This window comes from Schistocerca gregaria, chromosome X, assembly GCF_023897955.1.
Source record: "Schistocerca gregaria isolate iqSchGreg1 chromosome X, iqSchGreg1.2, whole genome shotgun sequence".
NCBI lineage: Eukaryota > Metazoa > Arthropoda > Insecta > Orthoptera > Acrididae > Schistocerca > Schistocerca gregaria.
The window spans coordinates 332113672-332135197 of record NC_064931.1 but is presented as its reverse complement, the minus strand read 5'-3'; the positions used below and the strand labels follow the sequence as shown (position 1 = coordinate 332135197).

The 21526-nt window shown below is 40.8% G+C and overlaps 1 protein-coding gene across 1 annotated transcript in view; it reads left to right on the top strand.

Moving 5' to 3' along the window:
- Positions 1–21526, top strand: part of LOC126297714 (patched domain-containing protein 3-like) — a 570171-nt gene that overhangs the window by 403718 nt on the left and 144927 nt on the right. Inside the window, exons 9-11 of the mRNA XM_049988846.1 lie at positions 7267–7404; positions 8705–8950; positions 19906–20083. Of these exons, the coding sequence (XP_049844803.1) occupies positions 7267–7404; positions 8705–8950; positions 19906–20083 (562 nt within the window). The remainder of the gene's footprint in view (positions 1–7266; positions 7405–8704; positions 8951–19905; positions 20084–21526) is intronic.

Genomic DNA, 21526 nt, shown 5'->3' with positions numbered 1-21526 from the left:
AACAGTACACAATGCATTCACAATTTAGCAACTGTGACAGACTGTTGTGCAAGGAAATAGACTAGATCCATAGGTAGTAGCACCAATGAAGTTTTATGAGAAGATTTTGAAGGAAGCACATGATCACACGTTATCTGGTCACGGAGGGTGCAGACCAAAAAAACCGGAGAGTAGCTGAGAGATACTGGTGGAGAGGAAGGAAAATAGATGTGTATCAATACATGGTGAAAGGTACACAGTCTACACTCAAATAAAAAGTGGGTACCAGTGCAGAGGCTACCATAAGCACCAAAACTGTTTAAAATGCTATGGATTGATGTATTAGGAGCATCCAGTCATATTCCAGCAGGAAACCAAGTCATATCAACTATACTAGATCATGAAAGGTCCCGAGTTCGAGTCTCGGTCGGGCACACAGTTTTAATCTGCCAGGAAGTTTCATATCAGCGCACACTCCGCTGCAGAGTGAAAATCTCATTCTGGAAACATCCCCCAGGCTGTGGCTAAGCCATGTCTCCGCAATATCCTTTCTTTCAGGAGTGTCAGTTCTGCATGTCTCGCAGGAGAGCTTCTGTAAAGTTTGGAAGGCAGGAGACGAGGTACTGGCAGAAGTAAAGCTGTGAGTACTGGGCGTGAGTCGTGCTTCGGTAGCTCAGTTGGTAGAGCACTTGCCAGCGAAAGGCAAAGGTCCCGAGTTCGAGTCTCGGTCGGGCACACAGTTTTAATCTGCCAGGAAGTTTCATATCAGCGCACACTCCGCTGCAGAGTGAAAATCTCATTCTGGATACTAGATCATTTTTGTCAGTACATGGAGATGGTTGCTATGCCAAACCAGCAAACAATGACAGTCCCATAAGCAATAATTAACAACTGCATTTTGAAGTTTGGAGTACAAGATAAGGCAATTATGAACCAAAGTAAGAATTTCATGTTGGACTTATTGAAGGAGCTGTGTTGGTTATGCCATCTAAAGAAGTTAAGAACTAGTCCTCTCCGTTCACGAGTAAATGGTAGGAAGAAATGAGTGTACAGTACAATTGGAAAATTATTTTTAAGTTACTTTGTGAATGCATGTCCGCAGCTCGTTGTCTCGTGGTAGCGTTCTCACTTCCCGAGCACAGGGTCCCAGGTTCTATTCCTGGCAGGGTCAGGGATTTTCACCTGCCCGAGATGACTGGGTGTTGTTGTGTCATCTTCATCATCATCATCATTCATTCCGATTATGGTCGGCAGAAGGCAACAGAAAACCACCTCCATTAGGACCTTGCCTAGTATGGTGGTGCGAGTCTCCCGCATCATTCCCCTATGCTCTGTCAAGAAGCATGGGACTTCATTTCCATGTGAATGCACATCATATGGCTGTGGTACATATGTCAGTTATGTTGTGTCAGCATATAGTTCCATATAATTCAAAAGTGCACACCAATAATGAGTTGTCCCCTTATGAGATGATGTATAACTGGATAATACCATGAATGAATACCAAGAAAATTAAAGCTGGAGAGTCGGTATGTGAGTTTGCAAAAACAGCACTAGAAGTATGGAAATGATACAGAAGGTGAATATGAAGGCGCTCGAGAAGCAGGAGTAATCAATGAGATATAAAGCAAGTTTACCACAGAATAAAGTAGGGCAATAGGTGATATCCAGCCTTACATGCCAAAAGGGAAACAAAGAAGTTTATCACAAGGTATCCAGGACGTTAACTGGTGGTGGAGACTGCTTCAACAGTCAATGTGAAGTTCCAGTTACCAACAAGAATAACAATAGTACATGTTGGGCATCTGTGACCTTTTTGAGGCTGTCCAGAGCTGATTCTGTGAGTATCAGGGATCGAGCCAGAGAAAAATCCAATGAGAAGGAGTCAGAGTAAAAGACAAGAAGATGTTGTTGAGCCTGCACAAAAAGTGCCTTATGCATTGAGGTCAAGAAGATTAGGGATGTTTTCCAGGAATTCTTTTGTTCATACATTTGCATACATATGGATAGTAGTGAATAAGATATGTAAAGTACAAATGTGCTGTGAATAAGTTATATTAGTAAAGAGATTTTTTCTGTTATTTTTTGTTTGCAAGTAGGCTTGCTAGTGACAGCAGCCTTCTGAGGAGGGATGAAGAGTATTTGTTCCTGTCCTCAGGTTGCAATAGGTCAAGGACAAGAATGGCAGGAATATTGCATTTCATCACCTGTTTTATGTCATGATGAAACTACAGTTGCCTGGTAGAACTGTGGGCTCTTTGATTGCTCTGGGAGGTGGTGGAGTCGAACTACTACATATGAAATATTAGTTCAATGTATTACAAAATTGATAGAAGGATTTACTTAACTTTACACAATCCTTAGAGCTAAGAGGGGTGGAAGCAACACGGCAAGCTGTAAAGGTTGAGATGCCAGTAGTGTGAAAGAAACTTAAGAAGTAGGTTCATAAGTAAAGTAGCAGTAAGCAGCTTAGTGAGAAAGATTGGATGCCTTACCTAACTCATGTCAGCAAGTCACAGCTGTTTAGTTATAAAATTTCTCTGTATGCCACACAGATATGTAGTTTGATATTAAACTGGTTTATGTGGGGAGATTCATGTGAGTCTGAGCAGTGTACTCCAGCAATACTGACAGTGGATTAGCGTAGGATGTTGTCACTTTGTCACTGCAATAGTTCAAAAAGGCCAGTGCAATTTTACAGTGCACATTATCATGCTGAAGCAGTAAAACTCAGTGGTACTGTATTGACTAGTGCAGCAAGAGTAAGACAGATTTCTACACTGACAGTGGCAGTAGTGTTTTTAAGATATATGACTGAAAACAGTGCATATGCACAATAAGCACACTACTGAAGATTATAAGTACTTGTCATTTTTGTAATAGAATTATTCTGAGTCTTGCAGTCCACACAGGGTAACAGGTCTGTACCGGACGAGAATCCCAAATGGGCTTGCCAGTGAAGGTTACTAGTTTGAGGTCACTGCAGGGCTTAGTGCCACAGCGTGGCTGGTCACACTAGGTCATCTCCATCAGTATGGCAGATTTCTCCACCTGTGCACACCAGCTGCCATTTGCCACTGACACACAGGCATCTCAGCATGGTGAGCATCCCCTACCTTGATGCCACCAGACAACAGTAGGGGTTGCAGTGGCCACAGCAGTGGCGAGTCTGCACACTGCTGGCACCGGGTCTCTGCAGCAGGCTTATATAATGAGGCTGCTGGCACAGTCTAGTATTGTGTCAGCAATGTGGGATGTATGGGCAGCCACACCAGCAGAATTCAATACCCAGTTGGACACTGATCAAGTGTACAAAGCATTGCAGATCCATCAATAAAAGAACTTGTTACATTTGCAGCTCCTTTTCTCTAGAGCCACCTGGGTCCCTATCTCGCCTCCACCACCCACTTGCACCATTCTGGCTCATAACAACCCCACCCTGCACCAGGGAGGATGCTACAGACACTTCAATGTAGACATAATGGAACATTATACATAGTGTCCCAGGAGGAATGACCAATATTCAGGGATATGACAGGAACAATCATTTGAAGGACAAAAAAGTCTAGTAAACATGGGCTCTAAAATGCATACCCTAAGTGCTATGAGCACTTATTCATCTTCTCTACCATGAAACAAATCTCTTATACTGAACAAGTGGTCATTGCTCTTATGGTATGCATTTTAGAGCCCAAGTTTACAAGACGTTTTTGCTCTGAGTGATTGTTTCTGTAATATCCCTGAATACCGACTATTCCTCGTGGTACACCCTGCATTTTCATGTGTACAGATAATAAATGAATGAATTAAATCATCTTTTTAAAAATCTAGTTCACTGAGAAGAAAAATAAACAGTTGAAATTTTACTTTTGAATTTATCAGAGTATTTCCACACTGTTTTTAACATACTGACTTATTCAGCTTCAATGCACCAGAAGTGATTTTTACTTGAGTACATATTACTGCATGACACACCACTTTACTATGTCAGCACAGAAGCTAGCCACCTAAAACACAACATAAGAAATTTTCAGAGTCTTGTACCATCTAGTGGAGTATCAACCAATTACACAATGTCTAGAAATGTCCAGACATGCACAGGTTGTAGTGAAGTGCTGGGCCACATTCATGCACAGATTGTCTAGACTTCAGCCTAGGGGCCTGCTTCCACAAAAACTTGAAATTAAAAAAAGTTGTTGTTTTAATACTGTAATTTGGGCTCCTCTTACAATTGTAAATCATGGAGATGTACTTTCCTTGATTCAAATTTTTAGTGGCAGCCACTGAAAGGTGTAGCCCTTCATTAGACAAGGAATGGGCAATGGACGTTTTTGGCAGTTTGAAGTGAACTAGGTTTCATGAAAACCCAAGTTCTTTCATACTTCATTTCATCCAAACCAGATTCCATGAAATTTCAAATTTATTTTCCTTATATCAGCATCACTCTAGGAATGTATGTCACTTATCATCACAAACATCAGTGGGGAAAGGTCATTTTTAAAATTCAAGTTCTTGAAAGACATGTTAGAAGACTGACTCACCATTTTTGCTTCAGTCAATGCTGAAACTGGTATTTCAAGACAAGCCATGAAGATACTGTAAGTAGCTTCATTAGAGTGAAGTGTAGACACAAACCAGTCACCCAGTAATGTTATTTAAATTTTCGTTTTAAAGCTATGTGTTTGGGAAAGTATTGTACTTTAATTATATACAGGGAAAATTTCCTTGGTTGATACATCTCTTTCATTATTTTACACATTTGCTTATAGTTATGGCCTTGTGTCAAATAGTTTCCTGAAATCTAGTGATATGGAGTCTATCTTTTGCCCTCATCCACAGTTCATAAGATATTGTGCAAAAAAAGGCAGTATGAGTTTCAAACAAGCAATGCTTTCTAAATCTGTGTTGATTTTTTGATAGAAGCTTTTTTCTCTCAAGGAAATTGATTATATTTGAATTTAGAATATGCCCAAGAATTCTGCAACAAGCCAACATTAAGAATACTGCTTTGTAATTTTGTGAGTCTGTTCTTCCACCTTTCTTATATATAGGAGTAAGCTGCACTTTTTCCAGTTGATTGTGACTTTCCACTGGGCAAGATATTCATAATAAATGCAAGCTAAGTGTGGGGCCAATGGCAAAGAGTACTTTCTATTAAACAGAATTGGGATTCCATCCAGACCTGGTGAGTTATTTATTTTCAACTCTTTCCATTGCTTTTCAGTGCCAAGGATATCTATTTCTATGCCCTCCAAATGGGAGTTTGTGCATCTTTCAAATGATGGTATGTCTGTATGATCCTCCTTCATGATGGTTTTTTTAACACAAACATTTAAAACTTCAGATTTTTTTGCTGTCTTCTACTGCCACACCAGATTGGTCTATTAGTGACTGAGAAGAAGCCTTCAACCTGCTTAGAAATTTTGTGTACAACCAAAATCCCTAGGATTCTTCACAATACCTTTTGCTAACTTATTGTGGTGGAAGTAGTTGTATGCTTCACCCATCAATATTTTTATAAATGCAGAAATTTTTATAAACTTTTGGCTGTTAACATTTCATCATTCTTTTCTAAATTGAGAGTACAACAGTCTCTGTTCTCACAGAATTTTTGGAATTTTGTCCTTAAACCATGGTAAGTCTTTCCTGTCTTTAATGCACTTACTCAGTATATTCCTCCAGAATGTGATTTATAATCAGTTTAAACTTTGCCCATAATTCCTCTATGTTCATCATATTGGAACTAAATAACGTCCATTGATTATCCGAGTACAATGCTAACAACTGCTTGTCTGCTCTTTCCGGCATAAAAACTCTCCTCGTCTTCTTGATGGATTCATTAACTTGAGTAAAAGTTGTAATATGATAACAATATGATTGCTAGTGCTTTTCTCTACACTGATTTTGTTGATAAAGTCAAACTTGTTTGTGGCTGCAGGGTCTAAAATATTACAACTTTTTTAATATTTTAATTCTTTTGCTTTATTAAATCTGATTATAATTTTTAAGAAGAGGACAAATATTGCTTAATTATAGGTGCATATAGATGCACAGGAAATAATTGGAAAACATTTGGACACTAAGGTTTGCAACCTGTTACCATTAAGTATGAGACATGTTATCAAAATATAGAGCTTACGTAACTGTTCTCTGGTACAGTACTTTTCATTCTTTGAGTTGTTATACTTCTTCAGTAATTTTGACATGTGCATGCATTCTGGGTACTGACTGTACAGTAAAACATGTACAAAGTACTGTATAATAAAAATAATATAAGGAGAAGATAAATTGCTACTTATCATAAAGGTAGCACATTAAGCTGAAGACAGGCACAACTAAAAGACACTTACACATTAATTTTTGGCCACAGCCTTCATCATAAAAAGAAAGAGAAACACACACCATTCATTCACACAAGCAAGCACACCTTACGCACACGTGACCACCAACTCCAAACTGCCAGATTTAGTGGTCATGTGTGCACGAGGTGTGCTTGCTTGTGTGAATGAATGGTGTGTGTTTCTCTTTCCTTTTCTGATAAAGGCTGTGGCTGAAAGTTAAAGTGTAAGTGTCTCTTCATTATACTCATGTCCACCCCTGGTAGCTGAGTGGGGTGCACAACAGAATGTCATACCTAACAGCCCAGGTTCGATTCCTGGTTGAGTCGGAGATTTTCTCCGCTCAAGGGGTGGGTGTTATGTTGTCCTTATCATCAGTTCATCCCTATTGACATGAAAGTCACCAAAGTGGCGTCAACTCGAAAGACTCGCACCGGGCAAATGGTCTACCCGACGGGAGGCCCTAGCCACTCGGCATTTCCATTATACTCATCTGCAACTTAACATGTCTCCTTTATGGTAAGTAGCAGTCTACCTTCTTCTTACATTTTTGACTTTCCAACCTGGAGTTTCCATTGTTTGTATAATAAAAAGTTGAGTTTCCAGTACATTTATTCCCATAAGCCAGAGACATTCTTGTTTTATCATGCCGCTGTATGTGCACTGTTGCTCTGGTCGTAAGCTTGCTGTTAACATAATACCAACACATCAGTACTGTAAATATTGATATATAAACAGTGCATGTCCAACATACATGTGGAAGACAGGAAGTGCAAGAGCCATTATCACAGTGGAAGGACATATGAGCTGTATGTATTAAAATGTCCCAAAGAACTCTGATAACAATGGTACATGATCAGTTATTATCAGTCTGTATGCAACTTTTAAGCAGGAAAAACTAAGAAATAATTTAAAAATTATTTTCAATTATTGTGTTGTTTTCTTTCAGAGTCTTGACAATGTCAACGAGGGAAGAAAAGACATGAATGTTCCAGAAAAAATAGGTCTGACCTTGAAAAAATGTGGAATTTCTGTTACTGTAACTATCCTAACAGATGTAATAGCATTTGCTGTTGGAACATCAACTGTAAGTCACTTTTCTCACATATTTCTGTAATTTTTTAATAATAAACACTCATGAGCTTTTGAATTGCAGCCTACCACCTTCATTCCCCCCACCTGTCACCCCTTCCCCAGACCTCCCCACCCCCGTTTTGTCCTGATAACAGTACTAATGTGTTAAACATGGGCTCCTCAAGCCTCAAGACACATGATCCAAGAATTCTCAATCATTCACCACAACTCACTGAGTTTGGTCTTTGATGAATCTAAGGTACACCAATGGCATACCCAGTTTGCTCCATGGGCTGAAGTCAGATGACTAACAGGCCACATAAGCACCATCATAGCTGTGGAGTTTTCCTCAAATCATTCTGATACAAATCAGGAAAGGTATGGAGGTGGACTGTCTTGCTGAAGATGCAGGTTGCCTACAGCATTCTACTAGTGAACGAGAGGATGTACATTATCAAACTGTAGATTTCAGTTTCAATTATTACTGAGAGATGAAGGTGAATGTATCAGGGGGCCCATCCACACAAGAATACTCCACCATCTCCTCATCAGTGCTGCTATTGGCACCCAGCATCCCTTCATATAGTTTTTGGTGCACTAGTACCTAGTCATAAGCACGTGTCAACATTTACTGACTATTCAGTCCAGGCATCCTTTTTCCATGCTTGAAATATCCAGTTGCGATGTTCCTGCATCTATGCCAATACCTGTGCCCTGCGACATACAAAGATCAGAGGTACACATGAGGGGTAGGGTCTTCTGCAACCTGTAAAAAGGAGGTTGTCCTGTATGGTATAATTTCTTATCAGTTGTTGAATTTCCAAGTGATATTCTGCACTGTTGCTTGCCTATCTGCTGCAATAATGAATTGTGGTTGAGGATTACCCCTATCAGTAATATGCTATTGCCCATGGCAGTTGACTTGTGTTGCAGTGGTTTTTTCCGAATGGAGGTACTCATGGTACATGCTTGACACAGTGGCCTGAATTGCAGCATAGATGAAGTGTCCAATGTATTGGGTACCCATGATCTGCCTCTGATTAAATGCACTGTTATCAAGCATTTTGCCCATTCTGCCATACTGATGGCCATGAAAAGGTATGACATCCCAATATGTGACATGTCGAGCTATTCCATTTGTAATGGCTCTCTCCAAAGCAGATTCTATCTCTAATTGAGTTGCGTATGAGGGGAAGAGGGAGATGAAAACTAGAATGTACCCAATTCCAATAGGAATAGTGTACTACAGTAATTGAAAAAATTATTTTTTATCATTTTCAGTACATTAAACTAAATTTTTGTTTCTGTTTCAGAAAATGCCTTTCCTGAGGTCATTCTGTGTTTTTGCTGCTGTTGGTATAGCATGTGTATATGTTTATGTAATGATATTTTTTGTAAGTTGTTTATCTATTGATGAAAGAAGAGTTATGGCAAGACGAGAAGGATGCTTCTTTAGAAAACACGATGAAAATAAAAATGTCAACTGTAGAAGAGATAGCATTCAACAAAGAATATTTGATAATTATTTTGCACCATACTTGGTTAAATGGCCAGTAAAGGTAAACATCATTCATCATTTTTAGTTTCTTTTTGATGTACAAAGATACATGCTTGAAAAATTTCGATGATACAGCAAAACATATTACTGATATTACTGCAGCATTTCAAAAAAAGTGTTACCGATCAAAGTGTCTTTTAGGAAATATTATCTTATAATAATGTATATCAGCAGAGTCCCAAACTGGTAATTTTGGAGCAGTTTTATAAGATTGTTAATTGTATTGATCCCAAGCCCATGAATATTCTGTGTGAGCTAGCCACACTCTACTATAGAGGAACAACGGCTTTTAATCAAATCAAAACCACAGACCAATGCTAACGTTCTTCACATATGAGATCTGTTTGAAAAATTCCAGAAATTTGTCCACAAAATTTTTCTACACTTACCTTTTACTTATTGAGCATGGTCTCCTTTGAAATACTCTCCTCCACAATTGATACACCGCTCCCAGCACTGTTTCACTTCCAGAGGCAGTACTGGTATGCCTCTTGCTAGATCACACAAAGTGCCCTCTGCAAATTTTCTTTTATCTCAGCTATCATTGCAAATCTTTGTCCTTTCAACAGGGTTTTCAACTTGGGAAATAAAAAAGTCCACAGGGGCCAGTTCTGTAGAGTCGAGAGAATGAGGCAACACAGTGATTTTGTTTTTTTGTGCAATAGTCACACACTAACAGGGATGCATTATCATGATGCAAGAGCCATGAATTGTCTTGCCACGTTTCAGGTTGTTTCCTTCTCACATTTTCTGGCAGGTGTCACAACATGTGCTGGTAGTATGATTGATTAACAGTTTGTCCCTGTGGTATGTATTCATGATGCACTAATTCTTCAAAGTCAACGAAATCTATTAGCATGGCTTTGATGGTTGACCTGACCTGACAAGTTTTTTTGGTCTTGGAGGACCTTCCCCAACCCACTGTGAAGACTGAAATTTGGTCTCACCATCATAACCGTAGATACACATCTCATCACTAATTATGATTCTCTTAAGGAGCATCTCATTTGCACAGTCCAACAGCTCCTCAAAGATTGTGAGGCAAAAGCCTTTTTGATCTTCAGCCATGAGCCATGGGACAAACTTGGAAGCAACATGTTGCATCTGAGTTGCTATGTCAGGATTTCATGATGTGGTCCAACTGAGAAGTTACATTCTTCTGCAGTCTTTCGGACAATCAGTTTTTGATTGGCATGCACAATTTCATTGATTGACGTTCCTGACATGAATGTCATTGGTGGATGTTGAAGGGTGTCTTGAATGAGGGTCATATTTAACTTCCTTCCTGCCATTTTTAAATTATGTGGACCATGTGTAACACTGAGTGTGGCTTAAGCATTCATCACCGTAGCCTTCCTGCATTATTTGGTGTGTCTCTGTTAAGATTTTCTTGGGCTTCATGCAAAATTTAATACAGATGCATTACTCCTCTAACTCTGCCCTCTCAGGAACTGTGTGATACAACTTTCTACTGAATAGAGCTCTGAACAATAACTAACACACATATAACAATGAAACTTCTGGCAATAACATATTAAACACAGGCCTGTGGATGAATGCCAACTGCATTTCACTCCAACACACCATTGATGCAAAGTTACAAATGTCCCAGAATTTTTTGAATAGACCTCATAGATAAAGGAATATTATCAAAAGATGAAATCCAAATTAAGATAACATATTTCGAAATTCCAATAAACATGAGGGGTGAAACTAGGGACTTACCAATTCCCAGTCAAATATTACACAGTTAAAATATAATTTTTTGTTTTGTGAATAACACCTCTTTTCTGCTGGGTATATTATGTGCTGTTGAGTGAGAGCTCATCTCCAACCCCTTTCCCATACCAGTGTGGTTCTTTTTGTCTTGTTCATGATGTTTCTCATTTATTTTGTCTAAAAAAATGACATTTATTATTATTGACTTTAGCACAAAAAGGTGTTCATGAAGCTGCAATCAAAATTTTTGATCACTTACCCAGTGACATAAAATTTCCATGAAACAGCAGAGTACAATTTGGAAAAAACTGAAAAAGTTTCACCTTGACAACTCCTTCTATGCCGTAGAAGAATTTCTATTATTGCAATGTGTAAAAGGTGGTGGGAAGGAATCACTAACTTACATATGTATATCCTCTTTTTTAAAATAAATAAAAAAATAATTACAAACCACATTCCACATCATTATGATTTATCGTACAAGTGATGTGTGGAACATGAAACTAACTAACTTCTTCTCTACTGACTGCTGTTTCTTGCTTTGCATAGCCCTTCTTTCTTCTATCCTTTCACTGTTTTCTCATCATCTCTCTCTGTTGTGTTTACATCTATTCATTTCAAGTGTTACCTCTTTCTTCCTTCTACACCCCATCTCTGCCTATATTTTGTCATGTCCTGTAACTAACTGGCCTTCTATTATTAATCCCATATAGTCTGTCTGTAAACTGAAGAGCGAGCAGCGCTTTTGGTGGGGGAAGTGGCCTTTCCCGGAAGAACGCTGCCACTGGACTAAAGGGGCACCCAAAATCAGTTGCCCGTTACCTGTCTAGCGGTGCAGATCGGCGTGCAGTGATATACGTCGTTTCTGTTCATGAGATCTTAGTTGCCAGTGTCAGTTAACTTTGTATACTTACTAATATACTTCGATATCCGGAAGTGATGGATAATTGTCTAGCATTGCAAGAAAATGTGCAGAATACGAAGAAGAGGAGGTATTTGCAGAGTAACGAGCGCTCATTCGTCTCTAATGTTAGTACAGCGTGGCTCTGAGCACTATGGGACTTAACATCTTAGGTCATCAGTCCCATAGAACTTAGAACTACTTAAACCTAACTAACCTAAGGACATCACACACATCCATGCCCGAGGCAGGATTCAAACCTGCGACCGTAGCAGTCGCGCGGTTCCGGACTGGGCGCCTAGAACCGCTCGGCCACCGCAGCCGGTGCTTATGTTAAAGAGGCGATGCAAGAAGAACTGTTGGCTAATATTACCACTCCCAAGCGAAGGGCTGAAATTTATGCAAACGTCAGCCTTGCCTAACAGGGCGCATAAAGAAGGAACGCGGAAATGAGCCGCATGGTTTACTGGAATCGCCACAAAGGAAAACTAATAATATTGTGAGGAAACCCATTGTTATAGACAGTTTAAAAATCACATAAAACCTTTGATGCTGATGGAACATTAAATCTCTATCTCGATCACTAAAGACATATTGCTTAAAACATGTGCGCAATAGCTATTCTAAATACTGCTGAAATTTCCTTCGAAACATGTACCCCAATTCTGGACTTCTAAGCAGGAAGCTTGACATACGAGGTTCGCTTACATATTAACTTTTATTTTTTGCTAAGGACTTTATTTGTTAGTCTACAGCAATGTTATACTATTCAAAATATTCTCTATTACATACTACACACTTACACACTTATGCCAGTGCTTTTTCCAATTCACGAAACACTTTAGGAACTGTTTCTTTGGGATAGTTTATAGGTCTTCTAACTATGCATTTTTAATCTCATCCATACTTGTGAAACTGCTGCCCTTTCAGACCCGCTTTGAAATGTTTATACCACTTGTATGCCCTTGGTTTACTCATAACAGGCTCACCAAAGCAATATTCAACATTTCTAAAAATTTCATACATTTTATTCTATTCCTACAATAAAACTTTAAACAGATTCTCTAATCTATTTTTATACGAAACAAATAATCGTTGATGCTACCAAAACACATGTAAACTTTTTGACAGCTAGCAACAGAGTAAATAGCCAATATGCATAACATTGTACACATACTTTTGAGACATGTTTACGAAGGCAGTGACAAAAAAGTAGAGCAAATTGGTCTAACACACAAAATTATAAATTTCTGCTTACTTTTTAAACACTTTTCATGTTGCAAGAATTATTAAGTTTCAGTACAGTTCTTCAAAGAAAACGTCTACCTTCCAATAGAAACACAAAGTAAGATCAAGCCTTAAATTTTACAGATTGATTGCATTATGTGCGGTCCGTTTACGAATAGCAATAGTGGAACATATATATATTCACATGAAGAGGCATTCGGTTCTATGTTTGTAGTAGAATCCTGACTTCCATTCTTATGTTAATATTTTTACTCTATTGTTGTGTTTGGAAAGAAGCTATCGTTTTTTGTATTCCTCATTGTCTTAATGTATTTGTCTAAAAATAAATGCAGATGAGACATATCTGTACACGGCGTCGCCACAGATTTAAATCACGCGCCGTGGCAGGGCCGGTACTATGTTGTGAAACGGCCTGTAGAAGCGCTTCGTGACATAGCTGGCTTGGCAGAGTGGGGACTCGCTCGCTCGCTCTTCAGTTTACTGACAGACTATACCCTTGCATGATCAGTATTACTGTGAACATACATTTAACATTGTAAAATTTACTCTTCCTAGTCAACTTTTTTAAGTCTGAATGTTTTCAGCATTGTTCACAAAGGATTAATAATAATAATAATAATGATAATAATAATAATAATAATAATAATAATAACTGTAATTACTTCAAGTTGAACAAATATATTTCAAGGAAGACACAATACATGAAAGTCACAGATCAAGTAAACAGAGTAAGACGTGTGTACACTTTTAACAGTCAAATCATAACTGAGTCCAAGTCTAACGGCCGCTGTCTGGCTGGATGCTTAGGTGGTGCTGCTGCTGCATGGCTGGCAGACAGTGCCGCATGTAGAGGGCGTGTGTAACTGCGCGGTGGCACTTTGAAAGATCGGCGAGTCATAACACTTTTCCTCCCTTTGAATTTTTTGCACAGATTTTGATGGAGGTGGCCTGTACATTGCGAACGTCCATAGGTGTTGTTTGAATGGCAGTAAATTCTCAAGGAGGAGGCTTCCCATACGGACGGAAGTGTCCCCAATGATGACATGTCGAGATGACAGGAGACGTGGGGGTCGAATCTGCTGGGGCCCCGTGCACCAATCTGCCCATTGCAGCAAGTCCAGTTGTTATAACAGGAGACATGGGCGATGTGCCCGCGTCCGTAGGAGAAGGAGGCGAGTAGAGTTGCTCCAACAGATGATGGTCATCTGGTTCTTGCATGGACATGTCTCCTAGTGGCATCAGTTCTTGTGCTGGCACTGATATGATGGTGAGAGGACTGCGTTTTGAGTAATGGGAGATTCCAGTATCCCGAGCGTCAGGTAGAGCCGAAGGTGGTGTAGCGGCATCCAGAACAGGCATTGCCGGCACATGAGGCCGAAGCTGGTCCGAATGACGCACTGCAACACGCTTGTCCATCTGGATTTCATACAGGTGTTGGCCACAGTGTCATAATATGCGGCCAGGACTCCATTTTGGCTGCCTGCCATATCCCTGTACCCATACCAGGTCGTCAGCGGTGAACCAGCCAAGCGAAGGCACCCGCCGCCATGAGGTGAAACACCACAGAAGATGAAGTAGCGTGCGGGGCTGTCAGCCATGTAAGAGCTCAGCCGGGCTGTGGTCGCCCATGGGGGTGAAATAGTAAGAAGACAGAAATTGGAGAAGCACATCATCAGCAGAAGAAGTCAGGAGTTTCCTCATCTGAGCCTTAAATGTGCGGACCAGTCGTTCAGCCTCACCTTTTGACTGTGGATGGAACAGGGAGGCCGTGACATGCATGACACTGTGATGGGCACAAAAATCCGCAAAATTGGAAGAGGCAAATTGCGGACCATTATCAGTAACAAGAGTAGAGGGAAGACCTTCCAAAGAGAAAATGCGAGCTAGAGCATTGGTGGTTGCTGCGATGGTAGGCGACGTGCAACGGACAATGAAAGGAAAGTTAGAGTAGGTGTCAATAACCAGAAGCCAATAAGTACCTAAAAAAGGTCCCACAAAGTCAGCATGAATACGCTCCCAGGGCTTCTCAGGCGAAGGCCACAGTGACAAACATGACTTCGGGGGAGCGGCCTGTGACACACAAGGGCCACAGGCAGCGTCCATGTGTGCGATTTCAGAGTCGATGCCGGGCCAGTACACATGACAGCGCACCAGAGATTTTGTGCAAGAGACACCCCAGTGCCCTTGGTGAGGAGGTGCAAGACTGAAGCATGCAAAGACGCAGGTACCACAACACGCAGCTAAGCATTTTCAATGGAAAGGAGGATAACACCATCCCTAGCCGTGAGGCGCTAACGCAATGCGTAGTAGTTCCGCAATGGATCAGAAGTCTTAGCGGATGGACGATCTGGCCAACCCTTCTGAATACAGCATAAAACCTGAGAGAGGGTAGGGTCAGAACCCGTAGCAGCAGCCAGCCGGTCCCTGGTGATGGGGAACCCGTCCACAACCCGCTGCTCGGCAACATCCAGGGGGAAACCCAAAAGTTCATCCCTATCGAATGCCAGATCAGGACCCATGGGAAGGCGAGACAGTGCATCAGCATTCGCATGTTGAGCCGTCGGCTGGAAATGAATCTTGTAATTGAAACGAGACAAGTAAGGAGCCCAACGCTGGAGGCGGTGTGCAGCCTTGTCGGGAAGTGACGTTGATGGATGAAACAAGTGGTTTGTGATCCGTAACAAGATGAAATTTGGATCCATAGAGAAAAACACCAAACTTGTGAAGAGCATAAATAATGGCCAAAGCTTCTTTTTCAATTTGAGAATACTTTTGCTGGGCATCCGCAAGCGTTTTGGAGGCATAAGCAAGGGGATGTTCAGAACCGTCAGAAAAACCGTGTGTAAGGACTGCACCGATCCCATATTGAGAGGCGTCTGGCAAGAACAAGATGTTGGCCAGGTTGATAAGTAGTCAGGTACGGGGCCTGTTTCAGCATAGTCTTCAATTTCTGGAAAGCCACATCGCATGATATGGTGCAGTGAAAAGGCACGTTTTTATGCTACAGGTGATGCAACGGTTGAGCCACCGAAGCAGCAGACAGTAAAAACCTGTGATAGTATGCTATTTTCCCCAAGGCGGCCTGCACTTCCTTAACAGGTGTAGGGTGAGGAAGGGCATCAATCGCAGCGACAGTTTGCTGAAGCGGACGAATACCATCCCGAGAGAGTTGAAGCCACAAGTATGTGATAGATGCCTGAAAAAAGTTTAATTTCTGAAGATTACACTTAAGACTGGCAGTCTGTAAGATAAGAAAAAGTGTGTGGAGATTTTGAAGAAGTTCGTCAGTGGTGGAGCCAGTGACGACAATGTCGTCCTGGTAATTTATACACCCAGGGACAGTGAGCAATAATTGTTTCAAGAATCGCTGAAAGAGAGCAGGGGCACTGGCAACCCCGAATAGCAATCGTTGGTATTGATAGAGGCCGGAAGGCATGTTAAGGACCAGAAACTGCCAGGAAGCAGTGTTGAGAGGAAGTTGATGATAAGCTTCTGACAGGTCAATTTTAGAAAAATACTGGCCTCCCGTGGGTTTAGTAAACAATTCTTCAGGTCGAGGCATAGGGTAAGTGTCGATAAGGCATTGAGCATTTACAGTGGCTTTGAAATCGCCACAGAGACGAATATCACCATTTGGCTTAGCAATGACAACGACAGGAGAGGACCACTCACTAGAAGTGACAGGAAGCAAGACCCCTGAAGCAGTGAGACAATCCAGCTCCTGTTTGACCTGATCACGAAGGGCCACAGGAATGGCCCGAGCCCAAAAAAACTTGGGCCGAACAGTGGGTTTGAGCATGATATGAGCTTCAAAGTCGTTTGCATGGCCTAAACCAGGTGAAAAAAGGGATGAAAATGTCATTGACAAGGAATCCAATTGAGCATAAGGAACAGCATCAGAGACGAGATTGACAGAGTCATCTATGGAGAACCCAAAAATGCAAATGGCATCTAAACCAAAAAGATTCTCCACGTTACTATGTTCGACCACAAATATAGGAACAGTGTGAATGACAGATTTGTAAGATACATCTGCATCAAATTGTCCCAAGAGAGATATCTTCTGTTTATTGTAAGTCCGTAATTGCCTAGTGACAGGTGACAGGATTGGAGAATCCAACTGAAGATATGTCTGAGAATTGATGATAGTGGCAGCAGAACTAGTATCCACCTGCATACGAACATCTCGACCAAGTATTTGGACAGTGAGGAATAACTTCCCTGAAAGGGAAGAAGTACAATTGACAGACAACACAGAATCAAAATCAGAGTCATGTTCATGAACATCATGTATGCGGTCAGATTTGCAAACGAGTGACACATGACCCTTTTTTTTTTTTACATTTGTGACACACGGCCCAACATTGTGGACAATCTTCTCATGAATATTTCGTAAAACATCGTGGACATGAAGGAACTTGCCATGGGTTTTGCTACAGTTTCTTAGAGGTTTGTTTACAGTTAGGCCGAGGCTGCACTTGGGACCATACTGCGGCCACGTCGGCCAGTTGGGACATACCATATGCTTCGTCAACATTGCACAGAGGTTGTATTTCCCCGACATCGCCCCATGCCTCTATTTGCGCTCCAGCAGTGCGAAAAATTTCAAAAGACTGAGCGATGGATAGGACTTATCTAGAGTTGGATTTACGAACTGAAGGGCACGTTGCCTAACTTCTTTGTCGGGCACCAATCGGATAATAGCATCCCATACCATGGAATCGGTGTAGGATTCTTTGTGAACTTCAGTAACAAATTGACACTTTCTACTGAGGTTGTGAAGTTCAGCAACCCAAGTGCGATACGATTGATTCCGTTGTTTTTGACAATGATAAAAGGCAACATGAGAGGCTACCACATGTGTTTGCTTTTGAAAATATATGGACAGAAGTGAGCACATTTCAGCAAAGGACAAAGATGCAGGATCTTTCAAACGAGCCAATTGCGACAACAAATGATACATTTGGAATCCATGAAAGGAACACAGACTTGCATTTTTGTTCGTCCGTGACATGAAATGCCAAGAAGTGCTGTCGAAGACGTTTTTCATAACCAGACCAGTCTTCCGCTGTCTCGTCGTAAGGAGGAAAAGTAAGTAGAGACGACGACGAGAGACGCCCCGCATTTGATGCCGCGATGAAATCACGAATTGCATTTGTGAGAAGCGTTTTGCTGTTCTATGAGACTTTGCAATAGTTGCTCTAAAGTAGCCATGGAAACATGTGGGTCAACAAAAAATCCCACCCTCATCGCCAATTGTAATAACTTCAAGTTGAACAAATATATTCCAAGGAAGATGCATACGTGAAGTCACAGATCAAGTAAACAGAGTAAGACGTGTGTACACTTTAACAGTCAAATCATAACTGAGTCCAAGTCTAGTGGCTGCTGGTTGGCTGGCCGCTTAGGTGGCACTGCTACTGCATGGCTGGCAGACAGCACCACATGTAGAGGACGCGCGTAACTGCGCAGTGGCACTTTGAAAGATCGGCGAGTCACAACAATAACATGTCTAGTTCCAAAACTGCTGTATATTAACCTCTCAACAATGCCAGACCACCCTGTCACTTGTTTTCATCCAGTTCATCTTTTGGCAATATATCTCACAAGCCATTTTTCAGACTGGTCAACTTCTTTCTCAACATAACATCTAATAGGTCTCTACCCTATACTTAATAACACATTTAAATTTTGTGGTACCCTTCCAACATCCACCTACTCTCTGCAACATACTAACAAAGCTTTCTTCCCTTAAATTTCTTAACGATATACCGGCAGGTGGAATCATAGCAAAATATGTCCTACACATCCATCTAGAACCACAATTTTATCCTCACCTCTAGTAAACCCATTTAAATGATCCATCAAATCTCAAAGAAAGGTTGGTTGGTTGTTTTCGGGAAGGAGACCAGACAGCGAGGTCATCGGTCTCATCGGATTAGGGAAGGATGGGGTAGGAAGTCGGCCGTGCCCTTTGAAAGGAACCATCCCGGCATTTGCCTGGAGTGATTTAGGAAAATCACCTCAAAGAAAGGAAAGAAGATTTTGGTTTAACATCCCATGTACGACAAGGTTAATATAGGTGTTCCACAAGGATGAGGAAGGAAATTGGCCAAGTCCTTTTCAATGGAACCACTTCACCACTTGCTTTAAGCAATTTATTGAAACAGCAGAGGAAAAAAAGTTGAAGGTGCACTAGATGTTTCAGAAGTGTCTGGGGATTTGTACTGCAAGTATTTAAGCATTGACTTTATTACGAATTCTGTATCATATTCATGATAAACTTCTCATGTGGAACATCCCTTTTGAGCAACAGTTGCACAAGTCATTCACTAGTACAGAGTAGCGTGTTTCTCACAATTCTGGCCCTGGAAACAATACATTGAATAAGATACATGTAGGCAAACCTTGAGTCATAAGAATCATGTTTTAGTATATACAGGTATGACTGATGTATTTAAAGTGAACATAAAGGTAGCGTTTATCCTTTTGGAAAGCTGAAAGCATTAAAAAACCCGCTTCTGGGGTGCAGAGAGGTGCTGGCCCTGGATCAAATGTACCTCACAGTTTAATGGCAGGAGCAGGTGTACTGGCCTGCTTGGACATATTTTTAGGTGGTTTTCCACACCAACCTAGGTAAATACTGGGCTAGGTCCCATGTCTCACCTGAGATACATAAAGTGTAAACACTTTGAGAAGGCGTCACATTTGATCTCCTTTGTGAAAAGAGGGGGGGGGGGGGGGGGGGGGGGAGACTAGCAGTAACTTTAAAATGCCTTTGGGAATGACAACCCCATCACATTAATAGCGTATATATTTGTATGATTGGTTCTTTGAAAAGCTGGAGAAGCACCATACTAGTCCTGGCCCTGCATTACTTGGATAAAGGGGACCAGAAAGAAGGGCAAAGACAACAGTTGTTTTAGATGTTAAATACAACCCAAAATGTCTTTGCTAGAAACAGGGATGTTTTGTAACTCAACTTGTATTTAAATTACTTTCCTTCTTTACAGTATGATGTGGCTCCTCCACATTATTTATTCTGGGTTTGTGTTAAAAATAATGATTTTTTACACATTTCTTTGCAGGTTGTTGTTCTACTTACAACTGTTGTACTGCTTGGTATTAATATTGTGGGAGTCCTACGTGTGGAGAGAAAATTTGATCCCATGTGGTATCTGAATCAGGGCTCATATCCAATAAAATTCAATGAAAAATTAGTTGAGTATTTTCCCTTCTACGGAAAGAGGGGAGGCATATACATGCGTAAGTATGAGACAATATGACTAACATATTCTGTTGTCACAGAATATAAGTTAATATGATACGGAAAGTCCCGGGTTCCTCTCTCTCTCTCTCTAGTCCCCCCTTAAACATCCCCCCCTCCTCTCTCTCTCTCTCTCTCTCTCTCTCTCTCTCTCTTTCTTTCCCCCCTCCCCCCTCTATTGTCATTCATCATCCTACAATTTTTATAATTTTCCTTTTTTGTTGTTGTTGATATTACTACCTTTTTTTCCTTTCTTGAGTGTAGGTCTTTATTCATTCATCATGGTCTACACCTTCCAATTTGGCATATTGATCTCCCACAAGACACACATTACACTTATGCTTAATTTATGGTTCAGCTTTTCTGAAAGAATAGATGTTTTAACGACTCAATACTTTTGGATATGCTTTTATAGTTATTGTTCATAATTATTGTTGTCGGTACTGATATATGACAACAGCAGTTGCATTTATACCATCCTAAGTTTTTCATTGATGTTTTCCTAAATCCTGCTTGAGCTGCAGATAAGGTTCATTTTGTTCATATCAGATTTGCTTGTCTGGACATTCCAATAATTCTGACTGTGCTACAAACATGTATGTCATACATGGAATTTTGAAGTGTACAGAATTTTTACATGAATAGAAAAGTGTCAGGCATGATTTATCAATATTTAGTTACTTATAAGTATTTCATACATTTAACCAAAAGGAGGCATGGGTGTTTAATTCACAGGATGTATTTTCAGTATTGTGACATAAATACACTACTGGCCATTAAAATTGCTACACCATGAAGATGATATGCTACAGACGCGAAATTTAACTGACAGGAAGAAGATGCTGTGATATGCAAATGATTATCTTTTCAGAGCATTCACACAAGGTTGGCACCGGTGGCGACACCTACAACATGCTGACATGAGGAAAGTTTCCAACCGATTTCTCATACACAAACAGCAGTTGACCGGCGTTGCCTGGTGAAACGTTGTTGTGATGCCTCATGTAAGGAGGAGAAATGCGTACCATCATGTTTCCGATTTTGATAAAGGTCGGATTGTAACCTATTGCAATTGCTGTTTATTGTATCGTGACATTGCTGCTCGCATTGGTTGAGATGCAATGACTGTTAGCAGAATATGGAATCGGTGGGTTCAGAAGGGTAATATGGAACACCGTGCTGGATCCCAACGACCTTGTATCACTAGCAGTTGAGATGACAGGCATCTTATCCGCATGGCTCTAATGGATCGTGCAGCCACATCTCGATCCGTGAGTCAACAGATGGGGATGTTTGCAAGACAACAACCATCTGCATGAACAGTTTGATGATGTTTCCAGCAGAATGGACTATCAGCTCGGAGACCATGGCTGTGGTTACCCTTGACGCTGCATCACAGACATTGGAAGCGTGTACCACCTGGCATGACGGTATGGGATGCC